Genomic DNA, 12,278 nt, shown 5'->3' with positions numbered 1-12,278 from the left:
GGAAGTCCCCATTGTAGTTTTATTTTGAAGTCGGACGCCAAACATCCGGTCTCGGCTTGGTTATTTATGTCTAACAGACGACGCCAGCCACCACCAGACTTGTTTACGCAGAGGTCGGAGGTCCCGTCGCTTCTCGACGCCCACGGCGAGACGCGCATCTGTCGCCACGCGACTCGCGACCTTCACCCGGTAAGATGGAGGACCACAAAAAATATGTTCACGTCTACGTGACTAAACCAAGGACGTGTGTTTTGTTGGAAAAGTTGGTGCGCTACTTTGCGTACGCGTGTGATGGAACATACTCGTGTGTGCTTTATTTTTGATACGTGACATTATTCATATTTTAAACGGATAAGAGCAATTCTCTACATGTACTTCTGTCGGTAATAATCTACTGTTCTCTGATGATGATGATCATCATCATCATGATGACGTCATTGTCTCACGCATCTTGTGATTTCTTACAGACTTGCCGGGCAAAAAACCCTCCGAAATCTAAAGAGGAAACAAGCCTTAAAAGTTGTTGCATGGGGCGTTGTCTCTGTAAGTAATTCTGTGTGCGTGTGTGTGTGACTTTTGGAAGCCTTGCAATCTGTTTCCAGTTAGCAAGTTTCCTCTTTTCCTCACTCACTGATCGAAGTGTTAAGGCCAAGAAAATGCACAGAAAGTTCAATTAACATTCCTCTACAGCAATTTATTGTTTTGTGTGTGTGTGTGTGTGTGTGTGTGTGCGCGCTCATGGGTACTGTACACAAGGGAAGTTCTTCAGACTTGTTGCAATCCAAAATAACCCTATATAAAAAAAATAAAAAGTCAAAACCGTAAAAAAGCGTTACAAGTACCCTAGAAAAACGTATATCGAATAAAGGGTATTCCACAGCCAGTGGTCATATTCTTATAATAGCAGAAACATGAATGACTTTCAGTGTGTCGAAGCAGCAGTGATAGTGATCCTCTTTGAGCCTGTTTGAAAGGTTAAATCCCAGCGTTGTAAAACTTTATCCACTTTCTGCGGCTTCACGTCGAGCTCCATGTCAGCGAATGTAGTTAAGTGAGTGCATCGCTTTTTATGGGACTTCTATTGAAACGTGATCGGACAACGTCTACTAAAATTGAAGTTACATTGGCCAGGCCTGGCACTACTAATTCTGAAGGCCCTGCGCAGCTTATATTGACATGGCAACACAAAGAGGCTGGAATCTGATTGGACAAAAAAATAAAAATAATAATAAATAAACATTTACATATACTGGAAGCAGTTCAAGCTAAGATAAACTGTAGTGGATAAATTAATACAATTTCATGGAACTTGGATTGATTTCAGTTCTGGAATTTACAGCCACGGTTATTAAAAAAACAAAACAAAACAAAACATTTTTTTATTCTTTAGTCAAGATTTTTGGGCTCAAACTGCTGTCAAAAATAGAGTTCAGGATCAATTACAGTCCTGTTATATGAAACCCTCTTTTATTTCATTTTGTATTGCTAAGATTATATACCGGAGCCATTAATTATACAGTGGTGTCTTGACTAACAAGTTTAATCTGTTCTATGACCACGCTTGTAACTCAAAACCTTTGTATCTCAAATCATCAATGCCATTATTCCATTCCAGCCACCAAAAAAACCACCAACATTTTTTTTTATGTTTTAATAATAGTACGCTACAGTATTGTACTTTATAAAAACATCACATAATGACATAATTAAATATAACAAAGAATTAAACAGTGACACAATAGGCATTGTGTCACTCTTTCTGGTGTGCAGACCTTGGCCTCAAAAAGCAGTGCAGAAGAGCGGCACTATTCACAGGGGATAGGGACCAGGCCGGACAGTGAATAGCGAAAATCCGTTGATAGTTGACGGGCGTTGGAATTGCATTTTAAAAAAAAATCTAATAAACTCCCCCAAAATTCTTGAATAAGTGGTGGGGTTGGGATTCCCCCCCCCCCCCCCAAAAAAAATAAAATAAAATAAAAATTAAAGAAAGAAAGAATTGGGGGAAAGAAATTGCTATTTGGTGAATCCGCGGGTGCTGAACCGCGAGTATGCAGGGGTCCACTCTATAAATACATGCAGGCATACTACATGTACAGTATATTTTATGATGAAAACACAATAAGACAGTCACCACTAAGCTGTAATAATATTGTTAATTTTTTTTGCGGAGGATAAAGAATATATGCCTGTGAGTATTTTTATATCCTCTGTCTGCATGTGTTGCAATTGTTTGTGTTCAAATATAACCACCGTAATATCAATGCTAGTTTCGTTAGCCCAGCAATGGTTTTTTACATTATGTGTTGACATTAAGCTAGCAGACTTTCGCCAGAGTTATGTGGTTTGGTTGAATACTTCATGGGTAATTCTTTGTTTCATGTTTACTTTTTCAATAAACTTCAACTGGCAATGGCAAAAAAAACAGATTGATACACTCGCAAGTCAAGGTACCACTGTTCCAGTGTTCAGAAAGCTCTTTCAAACGCTCCAAAAATCAAGCATTCTTCAAGTAAATATAGCCAAGCTTTTCCACAGACTGTAAAAATTGTTGCCTCGGATCACTTAAGTTGTTTTGCAGCCCTCACAAACATCCCTTCCAAGACTTGTGGAAGCGCACCCAGCTTTCTGCTGTAACACTTAAATCATCTGCTGCTTAAAGAGTACATTTTGTTTTTCTATTTGCGGCTTTTTGTTTGGCAGGAGTGTTTAACACGTAGATTCTGGACTGGGGCACTGAGATTTATGTCGAATAGTTTGTACAGTTCGAAATCCCTCAAGACAGTAGTTTATGTCGCATGCAGTCGCTCATCTTGTAATGTTTTAAAGGCCTTTCTTTTATGTTATAGTAGTGGCTGGTTTGCACACACCGATAATGTGGTGGATATTAACATGAAAGGAAATTGGTAATAGACAGCTGGTAAAATCTTTGCCGCTATGTTGCTTTCTTTCGTTTCTGCATTATTCCACTTGCTGGAATTGGTCTTGTTGGTGCCAAATACAGAAACAAAAACAGTTTGAGAAGCAGAAATGTTGAGTCAACCGTACGATCAAATATTGTCCAGTAGTTGTTGGTTTTGTACGACGATGAAGTACGATTGCACGGGATGCCAATACTACAAAAGTATTGCAGTACCTCGCCATCAAAAATTAAACGATACTATGTATTTTTAGTACCAGTGCTTCTGTGGCGTTCAGCAGATAGTGAACACTTCTCCATCATCTATGATTGCACTGTTTTTCGTGATATTTTACTTTTTACTGTGGTATTATTCCAGTACGACTATTGGGGTACTCTATGCAGGTATCGTATCAAAGTCAAAATGTTGGTATTGTGACAACCAACTACAGTAGTGTCAGAAAATGTTCAGTGTTCAGAAAATGGGTGGATGGCATTTGAAAAAAGAAAGGCCTCCCCTCTAATAGATGTCCATCTGCAGTTGGGTAAATAAAAAATAGGGAGTTATTAAGAAAAACAATACATATAAACCCATTTGTGCAGATTTTGTCCTCCCTCTAATACCTGCCTGATTCTGTCAGCAGTTGAAGAAATAAACTCCCCTTTGGCCGCTATTTAAGGAAATACGGTAATTGTATTTGAATTAGTTTTTATTATTTAATATCATTGTAAAAAATGCATTTGTACTAATAAAAGCCTACCCTTGGTAATAGATGCCCTCCTGCCACTATTTCACCACTGTATGGAAATATTATTTTCATATTTTTTTATTAATTTAATATGAATATAGAAAAGAGTGTGTAAAAATAAAGGCCTCCCCACTAATAGATGCCTGGTACTCTCTGCAGTTGCGTAAATAAACGTCAAAGCCCACTATTTGCTTCATTATGGTAAAATTATTTAATATCATTATAAAATTGCATTGGTAACAGCGCGTGTGTGTGTGTGTGTGTGTGTGTGTGTTAGCGTGTACCATGCCAACACTCTTGCAACGGAGACTTCCTGTTTCTGTGTTCCAGCACATTCTTGGCCGATAAGCTCATGCCAACACGTGGGCACGACGCAGATGTCGTGCCGACAAATGTAAAAAACCCGTACGGTGTCAGATGGCTCGAGGTCGGGTGTGGATTTAATGGAGTTGAACTGCATGAGAAAGGGCACCCTGATTGATCAGACTTGAGGACAAATTTCCTTCCAAATCCAACATGTATCTTGTATCAATATTTAGAACCATTACATGCCCAAGTAGGAAAATACAGAGCAGTCAGCTGCATCATTTTCTTCCCACTTAACGCGCTTTACCCTCCTTAATACAAGCCAGGACCACACACACTGGCACACTAGTAGTTTTTCATTAACACTTAGCAGTGCATGATAATGATCGGTATCTGCTATAAAAACAAGCTTTATTATGACAAGGGGCGAGGAAAAAAAAAAGTTGAGACTTGTTGGCTGACATCCCCAAACGTGATTTATTTTTCCCTCCGACCTGCGTGGAATTCCCGGCTGGCTTCCTGTCAGCGAATAGTTCCCACACCAGATTGGCGTCTCTTTATCACGCTGGTGGCGCTATTGTTATTATGTCAACCTGCGTGGCTCTCTATGTGGCTGCAACCTGTGCATTGCTTTTGCTCTACACAGTTTAATGGGAGAAGAAAACAACAGGTAGAGGGTTGAAAATCAGGAAGTTTATTTACGAACCGTACAGTCAAGTTTAAAGAAGACTGTCAACTGTGGGCCCGTGAAGCCCTTTGAGACTCTTTTGTGATTAAAAGTCTTTCCCGCACCCCGGTCACCAGCTCTTCCAGCTCCTTCCCTCAGGTAGGCGCTACCGATCAATGCAAACTAGAACTAGTAGACATTCCAACAGCTTCTTCCCTCTTGCGATCAACTTCTTAAACAGCTAACCTATAATTCCATTACAACAAGCTGGCAATTTTTTGACTTGAGTTCGTTGTCACATTTCTGTGGGGCCAATTATGTATTACTCGTGCACTCACTGTAGTTGTCTCGCCATGCTGCACTATTTGCATATACTGGCCACTCATGCCAGAGTAGCATCTGTTCCATTTGCACACTGATTGAGGAGTATCCGTAACATTTGCACAACCTTTGTCCCAGATTATCGCACTACTCGTCACTTTAAACCGCATACACTCCTTGAAGTCTCAGCGCCCTTTGCACAATGGTCATTGCACCGGACTATTGAGATATTAGTCATTCGAACTGCTCTAAGTGCTAGAGGACTCTGCATCTTTTTGCACAATTGTTTTTTGTCAATGTCTTTATGTCTCCAAAGTGTTCTGTAAATTGACTGTCTGTTGTACTAGAGCGGCTCCAACTACCGGAGACAAATTCCTTGTGTGTTTTGGACATACTTGGCAAATAAAGATGATTCTGATTCTGATTCTGAATAGACGTGACTTGACTTGCAATGCAATCTATTTTGCAATTTAAAAGACTTCCCAGGTGTCTTAATAAAAGGTCTCTGACATTCTTCAGCGGAAATACAAAAATGATTAAGAATCACAGCACACTATGTATTTAAAATAACCACATAGGTTTACCTAAAAATAACCTCTCATTCACTGCCAGGCCTCCATGTTAACATGGATATTTGAATTCATCATCCGTCAATGGCACTGAATGAGTTTTAAAAGTGTTTTTTTAGTTTGTTAACAAGTGGTGTTATAACACTTTAAGCCTTTGACCCATTCTTCGAAAAAGCTAAAAAAAAAAAAAAAAAATGCCTATGAGTACTTTCATATTGCCAGTCTGACATGTGTTACTCCATTGTTTGTGTTCAAATATTGTACTGTTGCTTAAAGGTTTATAAGCAACAGGTTCCTTGTGAGTGTGTGCTGGCATGCAGCTGTAACCATGAGGTTTGTGGGTTTTCTTTTCTCGGGAGTGGCCCTGTCTGTCTGTCTGTGTGTGTGTGCGCGCCCGCGTGCGTGAGAGACTGGTTTGTCTACATAGTCCAGATCTGACCACATGTGCCATACCAAGCATTCTTTCATGCATTCACCTCTCTATGTGATCACACAGTATATTCACACAAATGCATGTACACTCTTACACATTACTGTACTTTTGGAGAATTTCTCACGATAGGCCAATGGGAACCTGATGTGGGTGATATTTGAGTAAACGCAGAATGAGAAATCCTTTTTTTTGTCAGTGACAGGTATACATACACAACTCAGATTTTTTTCTCTCCATCATGATGGCGCAAGATGAAAAATAGAGGGTAATTATATATATATAATAATATTCAAATATAACTAGAATTAGAAGGAGGAAAATAAAGTGTGCAATAAGCATTTGGTATAGGAGTGAAGTTTTAATTGGTGACAAAGAACCAGGTTATTCAGTGTTCATGCGTCCAATGGCCGAAGGGAAGAAGCTGTTCATGTGGCGGGAGGCTCTGGTCCAAATGGACAGAAGCGATTGAACCAGAGGATAAAAACTTTTATATTTTTTTAAATGATCTGTTTTTTATAAGTTTTAATAATATTTCATAATGTTTAAGACTTTTTAATCATTTTAAATAAATCAATAAGGGAAGGAGGGAAGAAAAAGAGAGAAACGTCTGTTTTCAATGGTATGGGGTGTACACTGCTCTCTGTTGGCTGCTGCTGGTATATCATACAACACTGGATGAGAAACATGTCATTTACTTTGGAGCAGAAATTGCACCACCCGTCATAAAGTTAAAATAAGCACGCGACATTCCATCACTTTTCCTGCACTTGGAATGAGCTGGTTGGAAGCGTGCTACATTCCATTCTACACCCACTTTTTATCCATTCAGTGTGTAGCGATTATGTATGAAATAAGAATTGTAATTAGTGTTTCCGGCTCACCAGTCGCACCCAACAGCATTCCTGTGCTTCACAATTTAATTGGTGACTCACCTTTAATATCACAGAGTGGCTCATTATGTGTTTTCTTGTAATGTTGTCAACCAAAATAGCGGAAATACTACAAATTGTTAAACAGCAAAATGCATACACAGTCTGGTGTGTGAGGTGCGATCACTCCTCGTGTTCGGTGTAAATATCTGCGGCATACTCTCGTGGCATTACTCAGGATGATTGATTAATCAATAATTAAATCGGTTCCCAGATGTCTTAGTAAAATGTCTGACATGCTTTTTGTAAATATACCCAAAGGATCAAGAAGTTAGTTAAGGTGGTGGACCTGTCTCATGCAAATGAGCCACCCTTGTGCAGGTGAAGGTGGTGTACCAATGCAAGAACCGCTTTTGTTACCATGAGAACAAGGAGCTGGCTATTTATCCAGACCCCAAATCCCTTTTGTAGGGCACTAATTGAAGAAAATAATATGGAACTTCTGTACTTGTATAAGTCAAACTTGTGACTGAAATCCGGATCTGACTGAAGCTTGTTTCTTGTGTTTTGTTGTTGCTTCAGAGATGAAAAATGGCAGCTAGCGTGCATTGTTTCTACTGTCGCGAGGACCTCGGCGGCAGGAGGTTTGTGCGCAATGAGGGCCGGCCAGTGTGCGTACGCTGCCACACCAAGTTCTGCGCCAACAGCTGCGCCGAGTGCCACCGACCCATCTCTGTGGAATCCAAGGTGTCTACACGCACATGCAATCATGCAGTATTATTTGGCACCTGGATGTGACACTCACACCCATCAGGAGCTGAGCCACAAGGGCCGCTACTGGCACGAGGACTGCTTCCGATGCGCCAAGTGCTACAAAGCGCTGGCCAAGGAGCCATTCACCACCAAGGATGAGCGCATCCTGTGTGGCAAGTGCTGCTCCAGAGAAGAGGCTCCACGCTGCCACGCCTGCTACAAACCCATACTCGCTGGTAAGAATCAATACATGTACAGTAGACATTTGGTACAAGAAAACCTAGGCAAACTAGCAAATGCTCCATTTGTTTTCAAATTTCCGTTGTTGAAAAGTTTATAACTCCGGGACACTAACGCTATTCAATAGCCCGCCAATGGCATTTTGCATTGCTTTTTTGCATTAAGATAAGCTAATTTAAGTACACAGTGTGTAGCTCTCTTAGTTGTATGCTTAGTTTGACAGTAAACTTCAACTGGGAGTGGCAATAAACAACGTATATACTCATATAATACTTTTTTAAAATAAAGTACAATATTCTACAGTGCTATTTTTCTTATTAATGAACACATTACAAACATTTTGGTTGTATTTTTGGGAGGCTGCAACGAATTGTTATTTTCATTCATTTCATTGGGGAAATATGATTTGAAATACTGTGTGTTTTTAGTTACAAGTGTGGTCAAGGAACAAATTAAACTCATATCTTATGGTGTCTCTGTATTAATGGTCCCTTATTTTACCAAGTCAACTTTTTCTACTATTTGGGATGTTATATTAGCTATATGGTGCCTCAATAAACATGTGAAATGTGAATTAAAATTGCCCACGGATTCCTGAGTTACAGACGTTGAAATCGGGGAATTTTAATTTCCGTAACTAGCAGAGATCTCCACCTAACTCTCCGCTCGCGAGCCAGCGCTGTCAACATAACAAACACGTGTGCTCTCACAAGTTGGTCTTCTACACTGAGGCCACCAATCAGAGGAAAGGGGACGGTCTTAGCCAAGTATGAACAAAGTGGATACAAAACTGGGTCAAACAGAAGTAGCTGTCAGAGGGGCCTTTTCTGGGCACTCGTATGACAGTACCAAGGTTTTTTTGTTTTGTTTATTTTAAAATGAAATTGACACCTTTCTACTAAGTCCATGTTAGAGAGTCACTCTATAGAGGTCTAAATAGCCAAAATATGGGACCTTTTATATACTTGTAAATTCAAAATTGGGATTGAAATCGTCTGACCGGTTTGTTTTGCTTTGTTTTGTCATCGTACATATTGTACTTCAAAGTTAAATAGAGTATAAATCAACTGTACTTAAAAAATGTATTGTACTGGATTAAACAAAGTTCAAGCCAGGTTGGTACCCATACCACACTTGGAGAATCATTGTTCTAATCCATTTGTATGTGTCATCTCCATTTACAGGCACGGAGAGTGTGGAGTATAAAGGCAATTCGTTCCACGACGAGTGCTTCATCTGCTGCCACTGCAAGCGACCGATGGCGTCGCAGAGCTTCATCGCCAAAGAAAGTGACGTCTTTTGCAGTCCCTGCTACGACAACAAGTTTGCAAAGATCTGCGTCTCCTGCAAAAAAGTAATCAATGAAAACATGAGAAGTTGGAATCAAAACTGAGCGTGAATATGTTGATTCCTTTGTAGCCAATAATGTCCGGAGGAGTCAACTACCAGGAGCAGCCTTGGCACGGTCACTGTTTCGTGTGCAGCTCCTGCTCCAAGCCTCTGGCCGGGTCCAGCTTCACCACCCACCAGGACCAGGTCTTCTGCGTGGACTGCTACAAGACCACCGTGGCTAAGAAATGCAGCGGCTGCCGTATGGCCATCACAGGTTCCTTTTTTTCCCCTCCATTCATATTTGAGTGTGTTTAATAGATCAGTTTTTTTAACTTTTATGGAGCAAGGCAAATATTTTAAATTAGAAAAAATCTCACCACGGCACACCATAAAAATGTCACAATAAGTATGTACAATTGAATCTTGACCTACAAGTGACCCAATTTAACAAGTTTTTCGAGATACAAGCCGTCGTTCGGGCAATTTGTTTTGTCTTGAATTGAATGCAACAATGTAGCTTGAAGCAGTTTATTGCCACTCCCAGTTGGAGTTTATTGGAAATCTAAACATAGCACAAAGACAATGGCACGATGTGTATTTAACCAAACAGCATATACCTTTGTTTGACAAAAGTCTGCTAGCTTAATGCTAACACACAAGAAAAAAAAAAAACCATTGATGGGCTAACAAAATTAGCATTGATGTCGTTGTTATAACCCTTCAATCAACGGATATTTGAACACAAACATGAGACATACGGTATAACAATACTCACAGGCATATATTCGTTATTCTCTGCGAACAATGACTTATGGTACTTTGTGTATATACATCAGGCGGAATCCACACAAACACGTTTGTTGAGCCATTAACACTGCATCGTAAAAGAGAACAAGCCATTTTCAACACTTAACATTACGTGGGGACTCACCAACAGTTCTAGATGTATGAAAAAATATTAAATTAACCAAATTCGAATGTTTGCATGTATTCTTTGCATTCAGATTAATCATCTTATTAACTGTTTGGGTTTATAAAGTTCAATACTGTAGAGTGCTGATTTTTTAGTTAAAACACATTACAACATTTTGTTGTTTTTTATGGGGTGCTGGAATGGATTAATGGCATTTCCATTCATTTCAATGGGGAAAGATGATTAGAATAATGAGTGTTTTGAGTTACGAGTGTGGTCAAAGAATGAATTAAACTCAATGGTCAAGGCACCACTGTACAGTTGAAACCCTACTTACAATATCATGGTTCATCAGTCGCACCCCCATTATGAAATCGCAGATTTTTTTTTTTTAATGGAATGTGTACAGTATCTGTCTTTCGTGGAAATCATTCACACTAACATTCCCACCTATTTTGACTATAGAGTCTTAATCGAAGCTGACATGAATGTTTCTAAATGTGGGTCGTTGCAAAAGTTTCTCTTTTGTGATGGTTTTCCTCTCCGCCCAGGTTTTGGCAAAGGGGTGAACGTGGTGAGCTATGACGGAGGCTCCTGGCACGAATACTGCTTCAACTGTAAGCAATGCTCCCTCAGTCTGGCCAACACGCCCTTTGTGGCCAAAGGCCGCGACATCCTGTGCTCCGACTGCGGCGGCAAGTAGATAACGAAAACCTCTCGGTTCTACAGACCTGCTTTTGTCAATGGGCTGTGCTTAAACGATGGCGTTAAAGATGTCCTTATTTCAATGACTGCCCCTTTTACACATTAACCAGGTTTTAGAGATGCAATTCTCCCTCATAATCGACTTGACAATCCAAGTTTCACCCCCTGATCTTTATCTCCTACTCAAAAGCTGTGCTGGTCTCAAAAACAAATTATTCGACGAATAGATTCGTCGTTGGCAATAAACGGTTGGATTCCAGTTAACGAATAAAGACGTCCTCCTTTGGAAAAACAACAAGAGAACTTTTAAGTCTTGACCTCATATTCCTCTGATACAGATGAAAGAATATACCATATTTCCTCAAATAAAAGCCACCATATATATACACACACAACTTTATTCTTGAGGAAAAAGGTAGATTGCTCAAGATTCATCTCTTGAGTATTTTCAAGAAAAGTCACACTTTTACTTGAAAATATGCAATTTTATTATCGTTATAATACGAAATTAATCTCTGAAATATCTGACTTATTTCTTATGTTGACTATATAGGACTATTTTAGCAGCCCCCCACCGAAGCATGTAAACTGTTTCTCAGATGACTTGAAGTGTCTTAAATTCCAAGCGCAGTATTCAAAATAATCTTCCATTATGAGGACGGAATTCCAGTTGCGACACGAGGGTGCGCCAAAATGTTGTGTGCATCCATAGTTATGCCTTTCTTCATTATAGTCTGTATTAGACCGGTCTTCAATATAGAACTGATGACACCTGCTCGGATGAGAGGTCTTCTAAGACAGCCAAAACAGTCCAGTTGCAATTGATTCAGTGCTCTGATCATGAAATTACCTCGATGAATGCGAATATTCACAGGCATTTTCATGATAGTTCGGTTTCACTTGGCAAATATTTTAATATAGCGGTAGCATTTGTCAAAAATAAGGCTCCGTTGAAGTAAGATGCCTCCCCCATCTGTGGCTGTGTAACTAAACTTGGCCATTATTTGAGGAAATATGCAGTACAGTACTAAAACAAACTCAATGTGGAAAAAAAAAAACATCTGGTCCTATTTTCGTACAACCTGATTATCGATTTGTCGATTTCTGTGAACATGAAAATGGAAAAATGAACAAATGAAAGTGATAAATTATGTGATCTAAGTCCACTTGTGTTTATCATAATAATGGTGCATGCTAATTGCTTGTTGTCTCTTTCATTCATTGAGTGTTAGCATGAAGCTAAAGATAAGCTTTTATTTTATGCAATTAAGGTTTTTATACTGCAGCTGGTTCTCATGTATTTGTAATATGAACTGTTATAATTACGATCCTGAAAAAAAATAAATAAATGTCATACATTCTTAAAACCAGTGTTTTTCTTACATTTGTATACCTATTTACCTACCTACCTCCCTCTAGTGGTACATGAATGAATCACTGCATTAAATATTAATACTGCATAATGCCACAGTGGCTAAAACATTTTTTTTAATCCAGCACAGTCCATTTGTTAAGTAGAGTT

General features: G+C 39.4%; 1 protein-coding gene across 2 annotated transcripts; it reads left to right on the top strand.

The window, feature by feature from the left end:
- Positions 1 to 59: 59 nt before the first annotated feature.
- Positions 60 to 12,123, top strand: LOC133467083 (four and a half LIM domains protein 1-like). 2 transcript variants are annotated; one of them, XM_061751561.1, is made up of 7 exons: positions 60 to 189; positions 468 to 543; positions 7,396 to 7,560; positions 7,628 to 7,802; positions 8,991 to 9,160; positions 9,226 to 9,412; positions 10,603 to 12,123. In XM_061751561.1, exons 3-7 carry the CDS (start codon positions 7,405 to 7,407, stop codon positions 10,752 to 10,754), a joined length of 840 nt encoding a protein of 279 aa, XP_061607545.1. In that variant the 5' UTR covers positions 60 to 189; positions 468 to 543; positions 7,396 to 7,404; the 3' UTR covers positions 10,755 to 12,123. The 2 variants fall into 2 exon arrangements, with proteins under 2 accessions (XP_061607545.1, XP_061607546.1); XM_061751562.1 differs by lacking the exon at positions 468 to 543 and having other exon boundaries at positions 69 to 189.
- Positions 12,124 to 12,278: the final 155 nt, after the last annotated feature.

Source organism: Phyllopteryx taeniolatus, chromosome 17 (genome assembly GCF_024500385.1).
Source record: "Phyllopteryx taeniolatus isolate TA_2022b chromosome 17, UOR_Ptae_1.2, whole genome shotgun sequence".
In the NCBI taxonomy this organism is placed as follows: domain Eukaryota; kingdom Metazoa; phylum Chordata; class Actinopteri; order Syngnathiformes; family Syngnathidae; genus Phyllopteryx; species Phyllopteryx taeniolatus.
This window is presented reverse-complemented; position numbering and strand designations above follow the sequence as displayed.

What these genes read in the sequence shown, in the direction of transcription:
- LOC133467083 (XM_061751561.1), top strand. Translation starts at nt 7,405, where the DNA reads ATGGCAGCTAGCGTGCATTGTTTCTACTGTCGCGAGGACCTCGGCGGC. An exon ending in CCATCTCTGTGGAATCCAAG is followed by an intron (nt 7,561 to 7,627) that starts GTGTCTACACGC and finishes CACACCCATCAG; the next exon opens with GAGCTGAGCCACAAGGGCCG. An exon ending in CTGCCGTATGGCCATCACAG is followed by an intron (nt 9,413 to 10,602) that starts GTTCCTTTTTTT and finishes CTCTCCGCCCAG; the next exon opens with GTTTTGGCAAAGGGGTGAAC.